The sequence below is a fragment of the Pectinophora gossypiella genome, chromosome 18 (assembly GCF_024362695.1).
Source record: "Pectinophora gossypiella chromosome 18, ilPecGoss1.1, whole genome shotgun sequence".
NCBI lineage: Eukaryota > Metazoa > Arthropoda > Insecta > Lepidoptera > Gelechiidae > Pectinophora > Pectinophora gossypiella.
The window spans coordinates 5,814,126-5,840,251 of NC_065421.1; the positions used below are offsets into that span (position 1 = coordinate 5,814,126).

A 26,126-nucleotide genomic window follows, 5' to 3' on the forward strand; every position below is an offset into this window, starting at 1 on the left:
TCGCAGTAGTGAGTTGAGTAATGAATGCACTGACTGAAGTTCAAAAGTTGAACAGTGAACGAAACGAATAATTTCGCTTCGCTTTGCTTGTAAGCAAGCATTTCCGTGTCTCGGTGCATCATTGTTGATACTGTTTGATCAATATTCTCAAATCTATTTTCAGTTTCGGATTATTTATCTTGTAAGTCAAATAATATGGATGACGAAACAAGTCCCGACATACAGGTGAGAGGTTGTTTAGTTACGAGGTTATGATTGCTTTTGAGATTATTTTCATACGTGTTGCAGATTTTTGATTACGACGTTTTTCTTCCAGAAGTGTTTATCGGATGGGCCAATGGATACGGACGAGGGTCCATTGATTAATGAAAACTCGAACGGTCTGTCACATTTATTGACAGAAACTGAATTCAATAGCGTGGACGCAGTCGCGGTAGACGAGTCGTCGGTATCGAATCAGGGGTTCCTAAACGCGGTGGAATTATCCGCCGGTAGCGTCGGCGACTATCTCGAGAACAACACTGATGGTTTTAACACAGATTCGTTCGATGTAGGCGATAACGCTGTTACATTTCCCAGTGATTCTTTGAATAATGTTTTGTCTGATGGCGATTCCCGGCTAAGCGACACCGCGTTTAAAATGTCCGATACGGACGGTACAGACAGTCAAATGAAGAGCAATGACTTTGAAATCAGTGAAATGTCCAATGACACTGGGTTCCCTGCACCAGCAGAGGATAGTGTAGCAGCAGATGATAGTGCACAAGCGGAAGATATATCACTTATAGAGGAAAATCCACCTGTGGAGGAAAGTGCACCAGTAGATGCACAAGCAGAAGATAGTGCACAAGTAGATGATATCACACTAATAGAAGACAGTCTGCCTGCAGAAGAAAGTGCTCCAGTAGAAGAGAGTGGCCCTGTAGAGGATAGTGCACTAATAGAAGATAGTGCACCAAAAGGGGATGGTGCATCAGACGGTGCATCAGCAAAGACAGCTGATGAAAGCACTGCTGGTGGTGATGTAAAGGTCACCCAAGAGATCACAGATACTCCCAGTAACAATGTAAGTAATAGTCATAACATAATGCACACATTTTTTTTATTAAAATTTTCACTCACCTAAAGCTACTTTGTCAGATTGGGGGAGCTGGTGACAGTAAGATGGATGCAAAAAAAACTACAGAAGTACAAGAGACTGAAATTAAACGCAAAGAAGTTAAGGATATTAGTGAGGTTATTATATTAACTAGTAAAGAAGTAGAAGCATTGTTGTTTTTCTGATCTGATTGTGAAATAAATAGTGTTTGTTTTGTAATGTATAAAATTATTATTATAGACAGAAACATGGTTCACCACATACCAAATTGGTCTAACAGAAAGCTTGGTGTGGGTACTTAGTTCATCATACAATGAACCTGACTATCCCATGAGCTTAGGATGTAGTCATGAGCTTATGTTATTGTATAGAATTCTATGTTGTGTAGTGTAGTAGTTATTGTAATTAATCAAAGTCAGAACCCTTGTTAAGGTAATAAAATTTGTTTTAACATATAAGAGTTATGAATACATAGCAATTGTTTGACAGGTGGGCTGTGCTGAAGAAACAGAGGTGGTATCTGAGGATGAGTTGCCCATAGTTCAGAAACCTAGTATTCAGGATGCTGAGAATGTTTCGGATGATGAACTGCCAGGGCCTAAGCCAGCAGAACTTCCAGCTGACACTGAGGTATTGTATATAGTAGTAAGACTAAATGCCCTTTTAAAATCCAAATCCCATGGTTACAGTCACTATTGTCTCTGGAAATCTTGGCGTTAGGAGGTTGAAAGAGCTCCCTATGGTTATGCATTAGTGAGAGGACTCATTATGGTAACCATAATTGTTTTCAGGGTCTTTTTTATATCTGTGAAAATAACAAAAAATCTAAAATTGTTTTTATGTTGCTGCTTTAAAGTGTAAGTGCATTGATGATATGAAACACCAGTTACAGCCACAAATAAAATTAAGAAGTAAATGGGTAAAATTGCAATACTTTTGTTTCAGGTTGTGTCTGAAGATGAATTACCAGCATCTAAGAAAGAAACAAAGGAGTCCCGGAAACGCAAGACTGATGATGACAAGGATGGCTATGACCCTGGCTCACCAACTTCAGAGTCTGAGCAGTCCAGTAAGAAGCAGGCTGTTTCTAAGGTAACACAATCTCATACTGAAAAGATCAATTGAATTTTTACAATGATTATTATGTTGCTTCTTTTTTTTAATAAGTCAAAAATAAATGTAAAGTTAAATTATTTTTTGTGAGTTTTTTCAGTTTTTCTTATAGTTTCGAAGGGTTTACTGAAATAAAAAAAAAAAACAAAATGAAAATGAAATAGTTTAAGAAATTATTGATCTATACTTGCAGCTTAGTGGCCCAGTATATTGTTATACTACTCTGGCTGACAGGTTTCTTGTGCAACTTTGTATACCTTTAACATATTTTCTAGAATGGTGAAAGCAAGCCTGTACCAGCAGAGAAGAGATCATCAGTGGATGAGAAGCCTAAGAAGAAGACTCTTCCAGAACTCGACAAGTACTGGAAGGTTGTCAATGATGACCCCACTGACTTCACCGGCTGGACTTACCTGCTGCAATATGTTGACCAAGAGGTAAGATTTATTCATCGTTTGTTAGCAAAAGTTGTTACTGTTATATCTTATAAAGTACTGTAAAAAAAAATATAAATAAGATCTTTGGATAAAATCGCCACAAAAGTTTTTCAGCATTTTTCAACTTAAATGAATGTCAAAAAAACCCGATACTAAGCAATGCATATCTTTTAATTTATTTTATTAAATCGGGCAACTTGTCCCATACAATTTCTATACCTTAACATATAAATACATACAATAATGTAATATTAAATTATACCTGACATTCTTCTAATCCTTTTATCCCCTGTTGGGATGAAGTGAGTACCTGATATTGGCGGCGGGATATTCTATTACGAATGTGATGAAAATAAACGCTAATCTCATCTGCTTTATGAAGCGATGGGAACTGAATCACAGATGTGGATTGGCAAGGGCCAACTGATTGCTATAATAGGCTTGCTATAAGTTCGAAATATAAAGCGATATTATAGGTAAATGTCGTGTTGTTCGCCCACAGAGCGATGTAGAAGCGGCGCGCGAGGCGTACGACGCGTTTTTATCGCACTACCCGTACTGCTACGGGTACTGGCGCAAGTACGCCGACTACGAGAAACGCAAAGGAAGTAAAAAGAAGTGCCTCGAGGTAAGCACCTCTTCTCAATCTTCCGCATTCTATTATTTAAGTCACATGGTGAGTTGGTAAAGCTTAATACACCTGAATGATGAGTTTCATATCAATGTGTCTTAACACTTGGATTTTAAATTGTTTTAGCATAACTGGTATTTTGCAATTATTTTTTTTCCCAACAGTGCGTCGAGGGCCGCGATGTTCGTAAGGCAAAGTCGTCAGTTCGCACCGGAGAATTTAATTACAACTATAATTTATCACATAGATTTCGTTCTAGTGGTTCATTGTTTGTGGTGTATATTTTATATTCTAGTGCATATAATTATGATAATTTGTACTGGCATGATGTATTGTAATATTTTTACATGTATATTATTTAAGTGCGTTATATTGGAAAATGGTTGAAGTTACGTTAAGAGTAACGTTAATATGTAATAACTAATCCATGTTAGCATGGAGCGCTGGAGGCGTTAGCCATAGAATGGCGGTAGGACGGGAGACGGCGGCGGCTCAGCGGCACCGGCGTCCAGCGAACAGGTGTAATATGCCCGACAACATTTTATATACAATAGATACAAGGGAGGGGTTGCGTGCGTGTGTCGCCGCAACGCCTCGCTTCGTCTATTCAAAATTACATGAGACATATGCTATTATTATTCCCTTGCTTCATAGTGTTGTCGCGGTACGACAATGCTGCGCTCCGCCGGGCCACTCTGATCCCCACTGTGTTGCAGGTGTTGGAAAGAGGGCTCAAAGCAATACCACTGTCAGTTGATCTTTGGATACACTACCTGAATCACATTAAAGCCACGCGCACTGAAGATCACACCTTCATTCGGGCGCAGTTCGAGAGAGCCATCGGTGAGTGATTTGTCTCATATACTATAAATACTATTTTTTAATTCATTGTTTCGCTGGAAGTTAGTTGGCTTTACAAAGAAAAACACGAGAATGCCTGGCTATTGAAATGTGAGTGACCCGTACTAAACTGAATAGTTTTCCCTATGTTAAAAGACTTTTTTGCGAGACTTCAACACTTACAATACAACAGTGGCGTGATGGAATATCATTTGGGCCTAGACTAGTAAGTCATTAATATTTTCAAATAAGGGATTAATGTGCGTTAACTGGCTCTACCACACAAGAGATCGATGCGACGGGTGCGACTGCACCCCGCGATATTAGTGCTATGAAAAGTTGTAATACTTACATATAGAAATTGTGGGATTTGGGGCTATACTTTTTGTGTAGCAGAGCTATCAGAATAGTACATTTTCTTAGTCTGTCTTTTATGAATAAAGTTAAGAGCAATAACGCCGCCCTAATTGTACTGTATTCATGTGTTATGTCTGATTGTTGAAAGTAGAACTCTATGTTTCTGTCCTGCTTTCTGGGCGCAAGAACTGTAACAAGTGTATGTTATAGAGGCGTGCGGGCTGGAGTTCCGCTCGGACCGGCTTTGGGAGGCGTACATCAAGTGGGAGGCGGAGAACGGCTCGGCGCTCAACGTGACCAACGTGTACGACCGCCTGCTCGCCACGCCCACCCTCGGGTACACCTCGCACTTCGACAAGTTAGTATTATTTGTTTATTTATACAGGTACCAACACACACACAGATACACACCGACACACCCCACATTCCCGAGAAATGCATTTTCAGAGGTGACCTAATCTGTATTGGGCTGATTTTCCCTTCGCGGGTTGGAAGGTCAGACAGGCAGTCGCTTTTGCAAAAAACCGGACCTGTCAAATCTTCAGGTTGGGTAAGCGGATGCTGTGAAATACGGGATAATGATGACTAGGAAGATGATGATGAAAGGTACATACAACATTACAGTGTAACCCAATGCGCTGTATGACGAGAAAACAACATAAAAACTAATATACAAAATAAACAATGAATGAAAAAGAAACAAAAAGAAAAATAAGACTCTAAATAACATGAAAAATACAAAAAAAATACAATTATAAAATTAAAAGGTAAATTATCACACAAAAAATATTGTATAATCTACTTAAGCTTTTTAGTCCTCTCGGATCGAGTGCTGTCAGATAACTATTTCCGGCCAAGTAGTTAATGCATCACTACAAATAAAAGATAGATAACTATTAGGTTGCTATTCGTAGGGCCTAATCATACGTTTCCAGCCGCGGTCACCTGGGCATCCATACATTCGTTCGATATATAACGTAACGACATAAGCTCACGACTATATCCCAACTGGGGTAGTCAGAGGTACCTCCGTCGCAAGATGAACTAAGTACCCACTCTTCACCGAGCTTTCTGTTAGACCAACGTGGTAAATGATGATCGCTTATCGCAGAGCCATCGAGTATGGTCGTCCTATCTATGTTAGTGAACCACTCGTATCATTTTTTTATTGTTATGTTACTACTTACTCTCATTCCGTCTGGCAGAGATAAAGAGATAAGATAAAGATTTTTATTGTGTCTTTTAGATACAGTTATAAATAAATGTTGCAGTTACAGTTGCAAGTTACGTCTTACTAAATTTTTCCTTTGCAGGCACACACACAGAAGTTCAATTCATGTTTCATTTCAGCTGGTCTCCTTTTTTGTTTAACAAATTACACTTATCATGGTTTAAAAGTAAAAACTGATTCTTTGTAGCTTCCAAGAGCACGTGATGTCGGAGCCGGTGACGGGCGTGGTGACACGCGCGGAGCTAGTGCGGCTGCGCGGCGAGGTGCGCGAGGCCACGGGCTCGCAGCCGCAGCTGGACCTGCCGCCCGGCGAGGACGAGCCGCAGGACCATGTTGTGAGTACTACACTGCATAAAGGCAACCCGATCCCGCCGGCGTGTACAAAATTTTGTCACGGTAATTATATCGATTCTGACGTCGTTATGTCGTATTATGTCGTTTTGTCGATTGGTGGTAATATGTGAACCCATCTCATAAAATACGAACAAAATTACGTGGTACGCATATTAGGGAAAAAACAATCTTATCGATATCGATCGATAATTTTATCACGTTGCGCATGTTAGCCCTGTAGGTCGACGATTTCCCTCATTCAACGCTTATCGCTACAGGCCCACTAGGGTCGATTAATTATTTCTAATATAATCCTCTGAGAAGACCCCTTGAGCCGAGGTCCGGGGCGAATCAGCAGTCCCTATTCTTTCGGCCAAGTAGTTAATGCCATTTGTGGCATATAAAAAAAAACCTAGTAATATACTGGGTGTTAGTGACACCGTAACGAATACTGAGGGGGATGGTTCAGACCATGATTCTGAGTTGATATCAAGTGGAATTTCGTGTCAAAAAATTCATTAACATTTTTCTTTTCTTTTTAATTATTTTCCAATCCATACTTTTGCGACGGAAATTTCTACTTGATATCAACTCAGAATCATGGCCTGAACCACCCCTCAAAGTTTTCGTTACGATGTCACTAACACCCTGTATACAAGCCGCGGCGGAGTGCTGTCTTTCATTTATACAACATAACATAAAATCGCTATATCCTGATTGGGGTTATCGCAAGATGAACAAAATACCCACACTTCACCGAGCTTGTAGAATATTTTTTTTTACGTATAGAACGACAACTCTCCCGCCGCTCCCCACCAACGGCTGCGCTAGGGTTACCTCACCCTCTCGGTCTTTAGTCTTCAATCGTATGGCGTCAGACGTCACACACACAGATGCGCGTGTACGATAAAGTCAATGTGTGCAAAACAAAGGAGTTTTGTATGAGGTGTCTGGGATGTACCAACGTGATAGGCGGTGGTGTTCATTTATACTGACTTTCATTTATAAAATTAGATTGAATTGGAGATATGTGTCTGTTGGCGTTTATTTTAAATTGCAATTGAGAAAGAGGGAGTTAAAATATGGGAGATTACCTTTGTATTTGTTTGTCTGGCAGGCATCAGAAGAAGAAGCTCAGGCGATCAAGGAGCGCATCATCGCGGCGCGTAGGAAAGTGCACAAGACCACTGGGGAAGAAGTGGCTGCCCGGTGGACCTTTGAAGAAGGGGTGAGTGTTCTACCTTCAAACACCAGACCAATACCAACTATTATAATTATTTATAAGGATAGCAACCTTGTAATCTCTATCGGGAATACGGTTAGGCCAGAAGGAGATAAAAGAAAACTCAGTCAAAGTCATACTACATCTATCTATCACCCCGTGCTTCGGAAGGCACTTTGAGTCGTTGGCCCCGGTTACTACTTAAAGAAGTAAGTACGTAGTTGTTACAGGGGCCATGTCATTGGTCTTTGGCGGGTCAATAATAAACTAAGCATCGGCCTTGATGAGCTCAGTTAACGATCTTACAACCCGAACGAAAGAAAAAGAACATCACTTCAAACAACCATCAAATATAACAATTTGTTTTGATTGCCTGGAAGAGATTGATTCTTAGCCATAACGCCGTCTATTGTACTCTTTATATTTCTTGTATTTCCTGTGTGTGCATTTTGCAATAAAGTATTTCTTAACAGATAAAACGGCCATACTTCCACGTGAAGCCGCTGGAGCGCTGTCAGCTGAAGAACTGGAAGATATACTTGGAGTGGGAGAAGACGCATGGCTCGCTGAAGCGCGCGCTGGTGCTGCACGAGCGCTGCCTCATCGCCTGTGCGCTCTACGAGGAGTTTTGGATGAGGGTACGGCAAACATCACATAGGCTACTTCCCAAATAGTCAAATCAGTTACTTTTTTTACTAAACGTCAAAACACGAAATTACTATGGAATTTGTATGAAAAACATACTGTCACGTCATAGAAAAACGTGATAAAATCTTATTACATTTTTCTTCTGCTTTTTCTTGATATATGTATTTACACCATTGACAAAGTATTCATTATTATCATATTTTATTAAGTTCTTATTTAGTCTCTGCTTACCCCGGTGGGAAATAGGCGTGAGTTTATGTATGTATGTATGTATGTGTAATTAGTAATCATAATTTCATAATTTTTCTTTGATGTAGGACACTAGCCAATTTATTGTACTTCACACAATCTCATCGATAAATAAACGTGTCTCAATCCGTCGGTTGCTATAGACTTTAGATATATTTTTTCAACAATACCTCTTACCACAGCTAATAAAGTTCCTGGAAGAGCGTTCGGAGAACAACTCGGAGCTCATAGCCATAGAACGCGAGGTGCTCGAGCGCGCGTGCACGGTGCACCATCTAGACAAGCCGGAGTTGCACCTGCACTGGGCACACTTCGAGGAGGCGCAGGGCAACCCGGCCAAGGCGGCGGAGATCCTCGACCGCATTGAGAAGACATGCCCGAATTTAGTGCAGATACAGTACAGGTAGCTTTTTATTTGTCTTTAATACTGTTAGATAGAAAAGAATCGACCGACCTAATCTCGACTGATGACACTATGCTAATGAACGTCACAACACTAGCTTATGTACTTTGATAGAACGAATTCTTACCGCGCATTGAAGTTACTGTAAATGTATATTTGTATTCAAATATAGTCACTAATTGTACTGAACTAGTTGTTCTGTTTAATATTCACAACTGTAATAATGATGCCTTTCGATTGGAACTTAGTGATTTGATTAGCTTGATTTTCCCTTAAATTGTATATATTTTTACAGACGCGTGAACCTAGAACGTCGTCGCGGCGACCTAGACAAGTGCGCGCAACTCTACGAGACGTACATCGCGTCTGCGAAGAACAAGGCGGTCGCGTCAGCCCTCGCCATCAAGTACGCCAGGTTCCAGTTCCATATACGCCACGCGCCCGACGCCGCGAGGAAGGTTCTAGACGATGCCATAGCGAAGGACCCCCTCAACCCGCGGCTACATATGCAGCGGCTTGACCTGGCCTTGCACACGCCCGGCGCGAAATACGAGGACTTGGAAGGTACATAGCTTTTATTGAAAGATTTGTTAGGAGCTCGTCGATGTCTAAAACTTTATGTAGTGTTTATAGATGCAAAATCCAGACATTACAAATAACTAATATTTCTATCTCTCACTAGTGAGTTTTTACCAACTCGTCCGTCAATAGCCTCCGATTTGGAGTACCTATGGACTTGTCAGTTAGTTTACCCACATCATCTGCTTACAACGGCAACAATGTACTTGCAGAACTGGTTCAATCGTATGAGAAGCAAGAGGGCGCGGAGCTGGAGGTGAGCGCCAGCATGGCGTGGCGGCGGCGCGAGCTGGCCGAGGAGCTGGGCGGCGCGGCGGCCGCGCGGGCTGCGCAGGCGCACGCGCGCGCCCTCGCCAAGCATCTGCGCAAGCGGGCGCGCAAGGACCGCCAGGAACCACCGCCGCTGCCCAAGTCAGTATATTTCACTTTTTTGCAGTTCGATGGAAATTACGAGGACGAAAATTGTCTAATTTGACGACACCTCTTTAATGGCCCAAATCACATTAGTAGCAATATATGGTGGTCCGAAAAAAATATCAGGCAAACGAAGCAAGATACGTACGCAAGTCACTTGAAGACAAGTTGCAGCTAAAAGACTACCCGTGGTAGTAGAAGAGTCCTCTTTATTAACCTGCAACATAACTATGGCTTTAAACTAATGGAAATGTCTTCTATTTTGTTACGTATAATAATAATCATGTAGAAGAAATATATCCATATCATAATCTCCACAGTTCAACCAGCGACACGAAAAAGAAGGAAAGCAGTTCGGCCACCACAAACAGCGCGGCGACAACCAGCAGTAGCACGTACTACCCCGCCCCGGCCGCGACACAATCATACGAGCAGTCATACGCGCAGCCCTACCAGCCGCCGTGGGGCTACCAACAACCCCCCGGCCCGTACCAGCACCACCCGGGACCTTGGCCGCAGTACCCCAATTACTACTAACACAGGAGTAAATGGGACACTCACCGCTAGAGTACAGTTGTACCACACAGTGGTTACCCTCACTTTGGTGCGTAGTGTTCTATTCTTTGTGACTTTCGGGAAATGTACCGTTTCGTTTTTAGCCTTTTAATGAGGGGCTTTCCAAGCTAAGTTCCCCAAAACCAATATGGCGCTGTTCAGATTAACCGTGATAATTACCTAATTTCTCATTGCTCGGGGTACATAATTATTCAAAAATAGAATCTAATGGCAGATATATAAAATGACTGTTGCGTGATATTTGAATCAGAGTCTGTTTAGAATCAGATGTCTGTCTGTCTGTGTCTGAATTAGGTACCTGTCTAGAAGTCCTCAGCCAGCAATACCATGTGTCTAACAAAAGAAGTTAACCATGCTTATCCTCCGTGACGGAATGTTTCTTTTCACTTTTTTTTTCTTGTCTTATTTTGTTGTTATGTAGTAATTAACCACTTTTTAGCATTTAACTGCAACTAACCTCACGTTACAAAATTTCCTAACCATGCCGTGTATACACGTTTTGGGTTTCAATCTAGTTATTACCCACATCTGTAACCTTTTATTCTGGCATGCCATGATTGTTACCTGTTGTGTGTACCTTTTAAATAAATAAATAAAAGCGTATAGAATTATGTAGCTACCTATATTTCTTCTCTTTATTTTGATCAGAATAATAATGGGTGGAAGATGTGTTAAGCCTGAATAACCAGGGTCATCCCTTATATCCAAAATCAAAGATAAAAAATGCATGTCTGTTATCCATGAAATTAGAGGATTAAACGAAGACAAAACTGTACAGCGCCATCTACAGTTTTTTTGGGGAACGTAGCCTAGAAAGCCCCCTCATTCCTACCATAGAAAATATTTTTCTGGCGTGGTCCCTTGAAGTAAGTTTTGATCGGTCACGCTTAGAAATAGCGATTATGTTAGGGTTGCTCGTAATACAAGAATACAAGCAATCTATACGACTATTTCGACTTTGTAATCGCTCCTCCGCTGAACTAGATTTATGTCGCGCCAGTGTCTTGCACTTTCATTGTGTGAGGGGGGCACCGAAGGTACTTATTGTGAAAAAAAAAAAGAAAAATGAATTATGCTTCCAGTTTTGAATTGTAACTAATAATGTAATTCTGACGTTATTCAACATTAACTGCTAAAGACCAAGTGGTACTTTTTTCTGAAGACTGTCTCGTTTTAATTTGTCTAGTATTTTCAAGTTCTTGTGTGAGAGGGTGTGATAAGAAGTTAATGCTATTGTAATAGGCAACTATATTGGCATCTTGCATCTCCTGTTGCGTTGATGGCCCTCTTGTATAGAGACGTTACTTGCGTCAAACACTATCGGTTTTTGACTTGGAATTTATAAAAATAAACTCAATGACGAACACCCGATATTTGTACTGGTTACGTACGCCTATGATTTGTGAAGCTTATTCAAAGATTGTCTGAAATGAAATAACTTGTGTATTGTAGATTAAGACAAGGTATAATAATAATTACTATGACTTTTCCCAGCTGTCTTTTATTAACACGATCTTGAACTTTCCGCCTATCATGCCCTGCCTCTATTTCGTATCATTGTACATCACAATAAGCTTAATGATTACACATACCATGTCTTATTCTATCATTTATCGTTTCGAGTGCTATCTTTAATAAGCTACTAAAACATGCTCATTAATCGTATATATATCTACATGGTGTAACACTTCAGTTGCTGTGTTGTATAGATTTAATTATTTTTTGAAATAATAATTGTAGTTTATCATACGAGGCTTTGGCCAAGTACCTCTTAATCTATTTGTAAGAATTTTGAATATCTACGTTTAAATGTTTCTACGAGGTTGACGTATTGTAGGAACTGGTTTGGGGACTGTTCAAACTTATTCCTTCTTACTAGATAGTGTTTACATTCTGACGATAACACTCGTTCGTTAATTATTTCACCACCGTTTAAAATATTACCAGTTAGTCACGTGATTCACAGGGAATCTGTTGAATGCAAATTTTGTTGTACTTGTATAATTAGTTAAGATTTTACAACTTATGTAGGTAATTATTTCATTGAAAGTAATTATGTATGACCAGCAGCATAAGTAGTTAAAACTTAACCACCTTACAAATAAAAAATAAACCAGGGATGAACATAGTATTTGACAGCCAAGCAAAGTTCAGTCTAATTGTATGATAATTGGATTCAATTTTGCTTGGCTGTTACCCACGGTCATCCCTGGTTTATTTTTTATTTGTAAGGTGGTAAGATTATATGTCATCGTCATAAAAAACTAGATGTTCGGACTACTTTTGTGGCTGACTGTACGTTTAAATAAAACAGGAGTTTTCCATTCCGAATGTTTATTAAGTATAACTCAATAATAAATCTGACAAATTACATATATACTTTGGGGAAATAAATAGTCTTCACAATATTTCATGTATTATTTCGATCCATCAGTCTCAAGTGTGGTATGGAGGCGCGGCGTGCCGCATTGCTTCGTCGCTGTAGTTCTATAGAACGTCTCACATCTATCCTTACAGTACATAAGTGACACTTCATTGCACGAGTCATATTCCTACAATTATATGAAAACAGATGCAATGGTAACATCTCCAAAGTACATCGACATCATTGAATTAGTTTTCAAAAATTATAAAATCGAATATAATAATACAATAAAACACTTATATCTACTACACAGATCACTATAATAGTCATTTAGATAAAAATAAAATAACGAAAAATAAACTGATCTTTCACCAAAGTGATTTCATTGATAATAAAAAATGTTTGCAATCGACTTTAACACTATGCCTGAGGGTTAGAATCTGAGTCCATTGTAGAGTGAGTGGGAGGGTTAGATGTGATGAGCCGCTGCCAGGGCCCGGTGGCGTCCATGCTAAAACGGATGGACGCCGCGGCGCTTGTGAGATCGGAGTCGCGCGGGGCGGCGCTCTGTTAGCCGTCATCATGAGCACGCTGCTTTCGCTGCTTTTACGGCTGCAACCACAAATACCATCAATAAGAAAAACAATCAATCAATAATTCTTTATTGCGCAAAAACAAACTCAGGATATGTACAGACGAATAAAATAAGTACAATAGGCGGCCTTAGGGTGCAAGAAGTTTTTTTTTTCCTCTTCTTTGGCGTCATGCGACTTGCATATTTGTCAAGAAGTTTATGCATTGGGGCATGGGGTGGCGCAATTTAAAAATATATAGGTAAATATTTATGTACGTTAAAGTATGACTTATTACTTACTAAATAATCAAATAATAGGTAGCCACAAGCACACCCCAGACAGTTCGTACAAACAACCTCGTTTCGTACAGACACTACACATTGACATTATCGTGACGTCTGACACCATACGATTAAAGTCTAAACTATGTTCGAGGGGGTGTGAGATAAAACTAGCTCAGACGCTGGTGGGGGGAGAGGAGAGTTGCCGTTCTATACGTAGTATTATCCCTTATTCTATGCCACAAGTAACAATAAGACAACTTGCAGTCGCTTGATGTGATGAAACTTATGGTGACAGGTGACACAGTCGATCGCCCATTGTAAGGACATAATCCCTCTGTCGGTTTTTACGACGTCCCCGAGAAGACAAGTATTCAACGCATTCCATGTTTTGTATTATTCGTTCCCAGTCCAACAACAAAATAAAAGTATTATGTACCTTCCCGCTCCTTACGTCGAAGCTTTTTACGTCGGCGGTCGATGGCGGCAAGTTCAGCTTTCACAGAGTGGTACGCCTTGCGGAGATCAGCTAGACGCGACTGAAGCACGTTGATTCTCGTAGGACAATCCCACGCAGGGTCTGACAACAAAACGAGGTTCATAAATCCAAAGTTGTCATACATTTGTGTGAGTAATTCACTTAATTTTCAACAATAAAATTGACGTCCTTGGAATGTTGGAGATACCAATTTAATGGTAACACTTACGTCATCAAGGCCTAGCAATGGCGGCTTGTCATAGGATTGAGCATACCCTGGTCTTCTTATACCGTGGTGCGTACTGGAATCAGCACCATTATTACCTAATTATTCTTTCAATATAATCTTATTCAAAACATAGTTAAGTGCACTCACCAAGTTCGACGTAGAAATTGTACTTGAGCGTGGCGGGCGGCGGCGCAGGCGGGTTGCCGCCGCCGGCGCCGTGGGCGTGCGCCGCGTCGTCCGTGTCGCGCCGCGCGCGCCGCCGCCCCCGGCCCGGGCCCGACACGCCCACGCTTGAACTCTCCGACGCTTTTCGTGACCTCACACCTGGGAATCATACATACAACGTGAATATTTTTAAAACGCAATGATTGACTAATTTGTTTATAAGACTTGGTTGTGACGTCATCAGTAAACGTTGACAATAGTTGTATTGTTACTTAATTCTTAATTAAACAAGCCAAAAAGAAAAATAAGTTTGTGTTTAATCCTTTTAGACCATAGAGGAACACGGGCGGGGTTGCTCTAAGTTTTCGATATTATCATTTTATAATTTATATTCTTTACCCGATTACAAATTAAAATGCATAAATTTGCCGTTCGTTGCACCCATTATAAAAATCTAGCATTGATATCTGCTTACCGTGAGGCTTTTCAATATCCATCGCTTCGTTAGCTCTAGCTTCGTCCTCGTCGTCTTTGCGTTCAGATGGACTATCGCGTTCCGATATTTGACGTTCCCTGAAAATTATAAAATATCATTAGTACCAATTTGTATCGGGCGTCGATCTTTCGTCTTAAATGGCCGTAAGCTGCTGTCTATAGCACACCCCGGACCCTTCACTTCATACAAAAAAAACTTTTTTTACAGACGCATCTGTTTGTGACGTATGATGCCCATACGATTGAAGACTAAAGTAAGACCGAGAGGGGGTGAGGTAAACCTAGCTCAGCCGCTGGTGGGGACCGGAGAGTTGGCGTTCTATACGCAGGATTATTCCTTATTCTATGCCTATAGTCAGATCGCGAACGCTGTATCGCGCTTTGGGTGACAAGACATGGTTGGAGGCCGGCCAGGCGGCGTTATGATACAAGTGCAGGCGTGTCTGACCGGTGCGGCTGCGGCGACATGTCCAGGCTGCTGTCGGGCGTGGTGGGCGGCGTGTTGTCCAGCAGCGCGTGCCGGCGCGGCCAGGCGGCGGCGGCGGCGTCGGCCGCTGCGCCCGCGCCGCCCGCCCCGCCCGCGGGGCCCGCGCGCGCCGCTTCCCGGGAACCGCCCTCGCCTCTACGTTCTTCTCCTGGTGTAAAAACATGAGAATCGGAATTTTAGAAGTCAATTGTGCACTGATTTTGGAAAAAAAATCTATTGTACTTGTCAACTATTTTCTTGTTTTGGTGCAATACATTTAGTATATTTTAAAATGTTTATATTATTTTATAGTATATTTTTATTTTCTTAAAATTTGCCACGCGTACCGTAAATAATTAATAAACTTTTTTGAGAAAGAGAGTTTAAATTCATCGTATCGCCCGACAATGTAGATTCTAGCTCATACGATACGCGACAGCCACAGTAATCTGTGCCCATGCTAACACGTTTATGTATTGTTGTAATCTATGTAGGCCTGGTCAGTTAACCTTACCTTTATGATGGTGGTGCGGCGGCGCACAAGCGAAGGGCATGTGCAGCCGCTGCCTCGGGGGCGCAGGCTCCTGGTCGGGCGCCGGCGACCCCGGGATGGTCTCGGAGCACAGCAGCAGCGACAGGCTGGTGTCGTCCTCCGCCGCGCTGCCCGTGGCCCGCGCGTGGCCCGTGCCCGCCACTACCACGTTTGCACCTGCACAATTTGAAATTAATATGTATTTACATGGTACTATGTTTAGCGGAAGGTTTTTAGGCGGAAGACAAGAGGCACCACTGCCCTATTTCTCCCTAAAAAGTATACTACACTGACAAGAGCGTGGTTCTTAAATTAATGATGATGACTATCTTTAGAGGGATTTGGATAATCTTATCTTTTTGCTCCATACCCCCTCCGGTTGATTGAGGGGAGGCCTGTGCCCAGCAGTGGGACGTATATAGGCAGTTTATGTTATGTTATGTTATCTTTTAGAATAGACTAACTTTTCCCCGCGACTTCGTCCGCGTGGCGTGTTATAAAAGAGAGATTTTTGTGTGTGTGGGAGTGCATATCAAATTTCAAGCATCTAACTTATGCAGTTTAGATTTTTCATACAAAAGGATTTTCCCGCTAATTCCCGTTCCCGTGGGAATTCCTTTCTTAGTGCACCTTTACGGTACCCAAGCTACGTCCCTTCCAAATTTCAAGTGCCTACGTTTAGCCGTTTAGGCTGTGCGTTGATATGTCAGTCAGTTTCTCCTTTTATATATTTAGAAGATCCCTGCAGGCTCTGCACAGCAACCACGCTGTGGATGGCGTGAATTATATCACCGGTTCCGACCAATAGACACACCGAACGATCGTGAAATATCTACGTGGATAGACGTCGTATGACTGTCAAAGCCCTCGATATAATTCGCGCTGCGCGGTGCCGTTTTGCAGCGAGGGCTGATCCATTGACATTGTGTTAAAGAACCATTACAGTTACCTCTTGATAACATAAACAGCTACATACGTTTCACTGCTGGGCACAGGCCCACTACTGTTCTTGAAGTATGTGAATTGAACATTATAAGACACCAATAACACTCACCATGCTTCCGCTCGTTCTTGCAAGCATCTTCCAGCATGAGCAGGGTCTCCCCCGCGCTCCACTCTCCTGGGGACTTCCCAGCGTGCAGGCCGCGCGCCGCCACCGCGCTGGCCACCGAGCTCGGCGCCGCCACGCTGCGAGACGGCTCACTACCGGCGCCCCATTCTTCTACTGCTAGCTTGTCGATTATTAGCCTAAAACATTGTTTTTAAAGTAAGTCGAATGGGAAATTGGTATAGCGAATTTTGTTAGAAGCAAAAAGAAGCGAGTCTGGGTTGGGTGAATATATGAATATTCTTTTGCAATTTGTTTGTCTCAGGGCCACCTTCACAAAAGAGCGTCAACGAAGACGTCTTTGATAAATGCATAGACAAATGTAATTGCATAAACCTTGTGTGTAAATCAATAAATACATAGAAACTATGCTGAAAATTTTATGAAAATACTCACCTCCTATCAGAATCATCAGAGTCACTGGATTCGCTTCTCTCCTCAGATATCGGGAATGTAGGCATGGCGATGATTGCTGCCGCCTGGTTGATCTGACTCGAGAGCTTTTGTATCGTATCACTCAGCACTTTGTTGTTCTTGCCCGGCGTGCTTAGCGGCAAGTCTGCCACGCTCTTCCGTCGTTCGAGGATATTCAGAGGACTCTGCAACCGCGGCGGCGTCGGGTCCTTCGGCTTAGTAGGCACCTTCTTCACATCACCCACGTCCCGCTTAGCATCCGTCATCTTCGACGGTTCTCCAAATATAGAGTTACCAACGTCAATCGGACTCACTTTCTTCACTGGGTCGGTCTTAGGCTTCAACAACTCAGGCTTATTAGCAGGCGAAACTGATTTAATTTCCAAAGCAATAGGAGACACTTTCCCTTCGGGTTTAGTAACTTTGAGGAGATCCTTCTTGGGAGTAAGAGGACGGTTTTCTAGCGGTGGTGGAGACATAGATAGTCGTTTAGCACTGTTGATGGCTTTAAGTAGTTTTTCTGCTATCTTCGGACCTTCAGATTGTAAGAGGAAGCCCGGTGGAGGCTCGGGAAGCACGTCGATTCGCGCCGGACTGTCCGGCTCAGACTTGTCTTCCTCTGTATCTATCAACGGGCTAGAAGGCGGTTTCAATGCTGGCAAAATCTCTAACTTCTTCTCAGGTTGAACCTTGTCGGGTGTCTCTTTAGGCTCTGTACTTGGCAGAGGTATCGATAATAATATAATTTCCTCTTCTTTCTTTTCTAAAGTTAGTGTTTCTACAACTTCTTCTTTGTCTTTATCGTCTTTAGGTTTCGGTTCAGGCAAGGGAATGGCGGCTGGATTGACAATTATACTCGTACTCGGGAGTTCCAACTTCTTGATTTCAGTCTTCTTGGGCTCTGTCTTCTTTATTTCTATCTTTTTAATTTCTATTTTCTTCTGTGGCGGTGGAGTCACAGGCGGTTCAGGTATTTTAGACAGATCTAAATCATTCGGAACTTCGCATGGCTCGCTCGTCGCAGGTAACGGGATAGCTATTAAATCTTCCAGCTCCATGAGTTTGACTTCTTCTTTGACAGGTTCGTCTGAATCAGGAGTTTTGGACTGCTCAGTGTCAGTAAGTGGTAATGATTCCGGCTCCTCCACTTTCATGATGACATCTTCAGGTACGTCTTCAGGTTCATCTTCGGACGACTGCTCGTCGTCAGCCGGGCTATCGGGAGAGTCATCGATCAGTTCCCTAAGTTTAGACACTTTACTCTTCTTAGAATACGTTTCTTGATTCTTGGCAGGAGTGAAGCCTTCAAAGATAGGGCCTGAACTGCCGTCTTGGAAGGAGTCGTCATCCATAGAGAACGGGTCATCTTTGATATCTTCTTCAGGTGTTTGTCTTCCCGGAACGTCCCGCGTCGCTCCGAAATCTCTAAACGGTGATAGCGAAGGAGATCGCAAAGTTGGCCTCGGCCTCAATGGGTCTTCCGATATTTCTTCACTGAGGGACTTAGACAGCGTGGAAGTGTATTTGCTAGGTGATATATCATCGAATATTCTATGCGTGCGTTTTTTCTTTTCGTCATGCAGTTCTAATTCAAAAGGTTCAGGCTCTTTGAATTCGTAGACATCTTCAGCTGTCTTCTCTGCAGGTGGAGGCTCAGGTACCGTTGAAGACGCCATTGGTATTATTAGAGAGTCTTTATCGGGTAGTTCTTGTTTGATTTCTTCTGGTTCTTGCTTGACAGTGTGGAGTCCTTTCAGTTCTGATCTGATTTCGTTGAGATCGTAGTCGCGGCCGGGGTGACTGGAGACGTTGGGTCGCGTTTTCTTGGCCGGGGAGACGTTGGAGGGGGTCGACACGGTCCTCACAGGTCTCTTGCGCGGTTTGCTTGAACTACTGCTGTCGCTGGACTTCGCTGCATCCTTGGATCTCGACGGCGCTGTTGAAGATCATATAATGTAAATTATAGTGCTTTATGACTCAATAAGAATATTTTAAGGGTAATAGACACATACGTTTTGAACCGGATTTTTCATCAGATTTCTTTGGAGGTCTTTTTACGTCTGCTTCGCTGTCAGAATCGCTGTCCGAATCTGATCGCGCTGATGATTCTGAAAAGTGAGAATAATTAAATACTACTTCAAAAAAATATTAGATATACAATTGCTGCTAATTTACATACCTTCAGTCCTTTTAGCTCTAACGCGTCTACTGATACTGGTATTCTGAAAAATTTGATCATATGATAATTTTTATTCACAGTTTTGTTAGTCTATTAATCACTATAACCTTAATATTATGATCATGTAGATCTGCTGCTGTATGAATCAGTGATTTATTTATTTATTAAATACTACTACATCATATAGGTATATAGAGCATTAACAACTCAAAACATTTACTGAATTGAAGACTTATATATGACAAACCTATATACAGGGTGTTAGTGACATCGTAACGAAAACTTTGATGGATGATTCAGGCCATGATTCTGAGTCGATATCAAGTGCAATTTTCCGTCGCAAAAGTATGAAACGGAAAATAATAAAAAAAATCACAAATATTTTCATGACTTTTCTTACAGGAAATTCCACTTGATATTAACTGAGAATCATGGTCTGAATCATCCGCCTCAGTATTCGTTACGATGTCACTAACACCCTGTATAGTGTATCTACAAATTAGTAAAAGTTACGTTGAACATACGGGTATATGGATTAGAGCAGCATTAGATCATACAGTAACCCCAATTTTGCGCTGCTCATGAAGAATAATTTGAAAGTGGAACGATTTACAACTGACCTTCTTATTTCTGGACTCGTTGAGCGTCACGTTGACGGCGATGCGTTGCGGCTTGATCCACTCATCGTAGCGAGTGTTCCACCCGGTGTAATGCACCCGCAACATACCCTCAGACGATATCTCTATCACTTTCGCCTCGTACGTCACCTTCAATAGTGAAATACGACTTAAAGTCATGAATCAATCGAGGATAACATTACATACAACATTACATTATTAGTTTAAGACGAACATAGTTTCTAGAGTGGTTAATGGTTATTATGGACCGAATTTTCTGAATAAATAAATATAATTATTATTACATTTCTTGTGATATTATAAATAAGTGTGGAAAAGGCATTGCTATTTGAAAGTGAATGGAATATTTATGTTCAGAGACATGTTTTCTTAATCTCATCTAAAATTGACTACAAGAAAACATAACCATAACATAAACAGCCCATATATGTCCCACTGTGGGCACAGGCCTCCCCTCAATCAACCGAAGAGGCTATGGGGCAAGAAAAATTTGAGGGTAATAATCCCGGGTATGTCGTATCTCACATTCTTCTACTAAGGGTGTCAATCTTGTTAACTTGATATAGGCAATGCGTTGTTATGGGTTCGTTTTAATTTATCATAACTATCTTAGGACTCAAATACCATAGCTTACTTAAAGAAGCAAATGTCATCTAATAACCGTGAGTCGTATCATTATGAACACTTTTACAGTTAGTACAAATGTTCGCCATTAGCGCCCCATTAGCGCGCGTTTTAACAGCAACTTTTCTAGTACGACGATGGAATTGCTTTGTTTTCCATGCCAATACTAAAAGTAGCTGTAAGTTTCATTCTGTCGAAAAAAGGTCAGTGTGTAGCAAAGTACTCCTCTCACCTTTGACTCAGACTGTGTCGGTCCGTAGTACACCTCCAGCTTGTCTCCCACCTTCGCTTTGATGTTCCCTCCCCCGCGCGGTGGCTCGCTTGTTGAGGGCCTGAAGACATTGGACATTTTTATGGAATTGTCTTTTATTTCAGGGTTGGTATAGAAATGGCAACGCAGGGTGGGATGACGTCAGCTGGGCTAACCTTGAAATGTTAGCTGTCACTTTTGAGCATACCTGGTTTTCTTATGCCATGTAAGAGAGTACAGGCTTTGTTCTAGAGTATCATATTCCGATTAAATTTTTACTCGACTCAAACGGGTAGTATCTGTGTACTCACTCGGTGTTCTTCCTCTTGCGCGGGCGCTTGCTGCTGTTGGAGGCGATGGTGTTGCCGCTGCTAGCAGAATTGGCGCTCTGACTGCGCCGGCTCTGCATCTTCTTCGTGATGCCACATCTGAAGGACATTTCACTGATTTCACATTGGAAGCCCTTCGACCGTACGTATTAGATTTATTTACTAGGAATCACTATTGTATATTATGCATGTATGTTTTAAAAGATATATTTTATAGTGTCTTTTACTTCCTTCCGTCTGGTCCGTCTAACCTACATGTCGGAGTTTCCACGTTGTGTTATGTTATTTATTCTAGTATTTCTAGTTTTATAGATAGATAGATAAAATACTTTATTGAGCACAATGGACACAAAATACAGAGATAAGGACAGCATATACAGAAAAGCACAACAGGCGGCCTTATTGCTCATGCAGCAATTTCTTCCAGGCAACCTTTATACCTATTTATTGATTCATATTATTGCTGGATCATTGTTGATGTGTATAAAGATTTCTGGCAATGTGAACCAAGATGCCTAAGCATCGTCGAGTCACCAGTCACCACTGATTTGGTTAGTTGGTAACTACCTTATTACGCATAAGGCGGAGATATGTGATATGTGGAGATATTTGTATGGAGTGCCTGGGGTGTGATGAATAGTTAAATAAGTGGTTGTTCGAGTGTTATTTACCTGGAAGCTCTGCCGGAACTGTCGCTGTCGGTGGAGACCTGCGGCCGCCGCGACGCCCGCGACGTGCTCGTGCTCGGACTTTCACCTGCTGAGAACAATCACTAATTACGCCTGTATACTTAACTAGGCAACCTGGCAGCCAGGAAAACCAGGACAACATGAAATTCTTAGCTGTACTTGAACTCGATTTGCCGTACTCTGGATATCTAGTGGACCCAACTGTTGTCCAAAGACATAAAAGGCAGGACATATAAGGGCTGATTCCTTGTCACTATAAGGTTCCTCATATCCATCTTAGGACTTCGCATCAACAATGGCTGCAAGTTCTCTTTGGCTGCAAGTCCACCGCAGTAGGGATTTCCGGCGTGAGTTTTATGTATGTATGGTACATACTAGGGAAGTACAGAATACTATAGACCACCCAGCTGTTCACTTTTGATTTAAGTAAGTGAAATTATAAGTATTACTTTTGGTACAAGACAAAATAATAAAAACATAACACATGTAAATTATCTACAATAAATCTTGCAATAAAAGTTGAGGACACTAGCAAGCGATAAAATTAAAAAAATAATAAGAAGCGTAAAAATTTTAAGTCTGAGACAGACAAGAGTAGCGCCTACTTACTAATTTGGTATGGAATGGAACATAAAAAAAAAATCCTAAAATCAGCAGTGTAGACACAAAGCACTTACGTTTGCTGGAGAGCGGTCTGCGTTTCGGTAGTCTCTTGTCGTCAGACGACGTCTTAGACGCGGACACGGAGCGAGTCTTCGACTGCGACCGCGGCTTGATGATCTTCTCCTCGCTTGTAGAAGACGTAGAACTCTTATCTTTATCTTTGTCTTTATCTTTCTCCTTCTCCTTATCTTTCTCTTTTTCCTTCTCCTTATCTTTTTCTTTCTCTTTCTCCCGTTCCTTTTCCTTATCTTTCTCTTTTTCTTCCTTCTTTTCGATTCTGTTGAAAAATGAAATAGTTAACTTTTTGAATAGTAACAACTTCTGTGTTATACAATCAAATATTAGTTATATTGAAATTCAATATGAAACAGCTTTTTCATAGTGGTCGAAGGTAATTTGCGCGAAGATAGAGTGTCAAATAAATAAAAACGGGACTTAACTTTTTGAAATAAATCGAAAAGCGTAGAACAGGGAAATGAGCCGCGTTGGCAAGTGACAGCTGTTACAAAATGGGAATCATAGAAAATATATTTATGGTCAAAGTTTCGACAAAAAAGTTTAATAAACTAGCAATCGGGACTCAAACTTGCGATATAAAGACGTTTTCTAAGGACTAACTTAGTTTACTAAGATTACTCAGATTTTCAGCGCTTTTTATACATAACGTATTCACTTCTAATCCAGCATAATAACAGCCACCGTGGTCTAGTGGTTAGAGCGTTAGGCTTACGATTCGATTCTCGATGGGGACATTGTCGACTATGTGAGACTGTCCTTTGTTTGGTGAGGACTTTTCAGGTTTGAATCACCTGAGTAATATGGTTACGTGTTTCGGGGGGAACGTTAAGCCGTTGGTCCCGGCTATTAGGCGTAAAATACCTCCACCAACCGGCACTGGGGCAGCGTGGTGGTCCATACCTCCTCCGGTTGATTGAGGGACGTATAAAGGCTGTTTATGTTATGTCATTATCATCATCATCAGCCCATTAACGTCCCCACTGCTGGGGCACGGGCCTTCCCTATGGATGGATAGGGAGATCGGGCCTTAAACCATCGCGCGGGCCCAGTGCGGATTGATGGTTATTAACGACTGCTAATGCAGCCTTTAACGTGCCTTCCGAAGCACGGAGGAGCTCGAGATGAAAACTTTTTTTTGAGGTCACCCATCCTATGACCGGCCTTTGCGAAAGTTGCTTAACTTCAACAATCGGAGACCGAGCGCGTTTACCGCTGCGCCACCGAGCTCCTTAATGTAATATGTTACTTTATGTTATGTAATACAGCATAAAATAACCACATAGTACTTACTTGGGGGTGACGGTGACCAGCGGCTGGTTGTCCGCGCTGTCCTCGCCGTCGCTGCCGCGACTCTTCTCTTTCGGTTTGTCCACATTCTCGTCCTTCTCACTCTTGTCACTCTTTTCCGTCTCGCTCTTATCCGAGTCTTTATCCTTGCCCCGCTGAAACAGGAGATAGAAGGGTAGTCATGCATTACACTATGCTATCCTAATTGCAGTTTTCGGCTGGCTGCGTCACAGAATTCAGTTCATGTTTACTATAATATCATGCGATTTAAGATCTTTTATATTATTATTTTTTTATCTATTTTGATTTCTACCACTTTTGCCAAGTAAAGAATGAAATTCAGTCCCATTTTTTTACGACGTTGATACAACCATAATCCCCCGATTTAGGGAGAACCATAAATCACATGTAGAATAAAATCCTAGAATTGAGATTGCTGTAAATCCTATCCTATTTAAAGTTATGACATTGTTATCAAGTTCGATAAGTAAAGATATTAAATTAAAAAAAAGTTATGTCGCGAACTTCGCAAAGCATTGTCAGCTCTGGTGTACTCACTTGGCTGGGCGTGCCGGTGGGCGTAGACGAGGCGGAGGAGGAGGTGGGCGGCTGCTTGTCGCGGTCGCGGATGAGCGAGCGGCCGGCCGGGGGCGTGCGCGCGCCCCGCGGGTGCGCCACCAGGGTCACGCCCAGCTTGCGGTAGAAGTCCTCGAAGCTGTGCAGGAACCTGGCGGGGACGTTATGTTATGTATGTCGAACATTGGTGCTAATTCCTGTAAACACCTGTCTGTATCTGTCATTTTTTTATCCGCCGAAAGGGATGAGTAATCGACAAGCATAAAATTTATCGAACACACGTCAATTTTAAGCACAAATCTAAAACAACCGTCTAAAAATTTTACATTGGCCAATAACCCGCCAGAATTATGTTGACAGCACGGGTCAAACAGTTTGTATACCAGCGAGATACCTTTTTGATTCGCCCGGGTTATTCATTCATTTACTCATTCTTCTACTCATTTACTCATTTAAAATTAAGAGCTGTCAATCATCCGTCCTTTTCCTTTTTGGCGGATAAGAAAATGACAGGTATAACTTAAACTAAAATTAGGAGGTGTCTGCAGGAATCAGGGCCATTGATTCACCAACTACCTAGTGTTAGATAGAAAAGAACCGATCAGTGTAATCTCAACCGATACATCACTAGGCCGGCCAAGGCGGCGGAAATCCTCGACCGCATTGAGAAGCTGTTTCAAATTGAAACTCACATTTCCGAGAAAAGCATTTTCGGAGGTATGTGACCTAACCTGTATTGGGATGGTTTTCCTTTTCCGGGTTGGAAGGTCAAACAGGTAGTCGCTTCTGTAAATACTTACTTTTTGTAAGCTTGTTTGCACAGGTTGGTGATGCTGGTCGTGACGGGATGGAAGCCCATTTTGTCAGCGATTGTTTTCCATTGGTTCTGATTGGTTACTCGGTTGTAGCCACCCAGTTTTTGCACTACCTGTAACCAAATATGTTTAACCTCCTAAGCCCGACATATCCAGACAGAATACTTAAACAATGGTATTTGAATTTCGAAAGAACATTCGGTCTTACGACTTTAAAGGAATCCATCAAAAACGGGAAGTGTTTGATGGAAACTTCCAACCACACAAATAAACAAAATCTTTCAAAATATTTTTTAGTTTGCATAACTAGGTGTAGGCAAATAGGCTTCTTTTAGTAAACTTAAGGTCAATATCCTACAATGCTATCTCATTGTTAGGTTTGCAACTATCTGCAATTATCATTTCAGACCCTATTTCTGTTGATATACTTGTAAAGTTCTTACCCTAAACAGTCTGTACAGATCAATATCTTTATTAGCAATAGTAGGGTTCCGGTTAAGCGGCGTTCCACGGTCATCCATAAACTTATATAGCTGTGCCACAAAATGGTCCTTCTCTTCCCGAGGTTCATCGTCCGAACTCTGAAAGAAATATTTATGTCATTATTACACGGTTTTTTTTCCCGCAACTTTTCAAGCTAAGTGTCATTGCTTACTTTCTTCTTTTTTTTGACGCTTTTATTTGTATGACATTTTGATGCCTTTGATGGTGACTTGACCATCTTCTACAAAAGAAAATTGCCATTGAAATCTTGTCATTAGATTTAAAGCAATCCAAGAAATAGCATCTTTTGAGCCAATGCTTTGCGAGATTTGAGA

At 41.6% G+C, this 26,126-nt stretch overlaps 2 protein-coding genes across 10 annotated transcripts in view; one reads left to right on the forward strand and one right to left on the reverse strand.

Moving 5' to 3' along the window:
* On the forward strand, window positions 1-12,540 carry LOC126374916 (pre-mRNA-processing factor 39). 2 transcript variants are annotated; one of them, XM_050021688.1, is made up of 16 exons: window positions 1-225; window positions 317-1,066; window positions 1,141-1,236; window positions 1,589-1,729; window positions 2,045-2,191; window positions 2,488-2,649; window positions 3,152-3,277; window positions 3,997-4,123; window positions 4,688-4,835; window positions 5,896-6,043; window positions 7,159-7,269; window positions 7,737-7,901; window positions 8,343-8,563; window positions 8,859-9,127; window positions 9,355-9,553; window positions 9,877-12,540. In XM_050021688.1, exons 1-16 carry the CDS (start codon window positions 196-198, stop codon window positions 10,091-10,093), a joined length of 3,057 nt encoding a protein of 1,018 aa, XP_049877645.1. In that variant the 5' UTR covers window positions 1-195; the 3' UTR covers window positions 10,094-12,540. The 2 variants fall into 2 exon arrangements, with proteins under 2 accessions (XP_049877645.1, XP_049877646.1); XM_050021689.1 differs by lacking the exon at window positions 1,141-1,236.
* Window positions 12,450-26,126, reverse strand: part of LOC126374913 (AT-rich interactive domain-containing protein 4A) — a 17,822-nt gene continuing 4,145 nt past the window's right edge. For 2 of the 8 annotated variants that reach the window (XM_050021677.1, XM_050021678.1), the window contains 19 exons: window positions 25,752-25,889; window positions 25,294-25,421; window positions 24,476-24,644; window positions 23,921-24,072; window positions 22,627-22,889; window positions 21,932-22,019; window positions 21,243-21,374; window positions 20,914-21,013; window positions 20,040-20,189; window positions 19,420-19,462; window positions 19,253-19,348; window positions 17,223-19,176; window positions 16,773-16,966; window positions 15,701-15,895; window positions 15,169-15,355; window positions 14,701-14,798; window positions 14,208-14,384; window positions 13,793-13,933; window positions 12,450-13,109 (listed from right to left, as the gene is read on the reverse strand). In XM_050021677.1, the coding sequence (XP_049877634.1) occupies window positions 13,078-13,109; window positions 13,793-13,933; window positions 14,208-14,384; window positions 14,701-14,798; window positions 15,169-15,355; window positions 15,701-15,895; window positions 16,773-16,966; window positions 17,223-19,176; window positions 19,253-19,348; window positions 19,420-19,462; window positions 20,040-20,189; window positions 20,914-21,013; window positions 21,243-21,374; window positions 21,932-22,019; window positions 22,627-22,889; window positions 23,921-24,072; window positions 24,476-24,644; window positions 25,294-25,421; window positions 25,752-25,889 (4,437 nt within the window). In that variant the 3' untranslated portion in view covers window positions 12,450-13,077. Of the gene's footprint in view, window positions 13,110-13,792; window positions 13,934-14,207; window positions 14,385-14,700; window positions 14,799-15,168; window positions 15,356-15,700; window positions 15,896-16,772; window positions 16,967-17,222; window positions 19,177-19,252; window positions 19,349-19,419; window positions 19,463-20,039; window positions 20,190-20,913; window positions 21,014-21,242; window positions 21,375-21,931; window positions 22,020-22,626; window positions 22,890-23,920; window positions 24,073-24,474; window positions 24,645-25,293; window positions 25,422-25,751; window positions 25,890-26,126 lie in introns of all 8 variants that reach the window. The other 6 variants (XM_050021685.1, XM_050021684.1, XM_050021681.1 and 3 more) reach the window with 6 other exon arrangements.

Bases quoted from the DNA above. Each gene is read 5' to 3' on its own strand.
- LOC126374916 (XM_050021688.1), top strand. From the start codon at position 196: ATGGATGACGAAACAAGTCCCGACATACAG. The intron at 6,044-7,158 runs GTGAGTACTACA...TTTGTCTGGCAG, and splicing joins ACGAGCCGCAGGACCATGTT to GCATCAGAAGAAGAAGCTCA. The intron at 9,554-9,876 runs GTCAGTATATTT...TAATCTCCACAG, and splicing joins GAACCACCGCCGCTGCCCAA to TTCAACCAGCGACACGAAAA.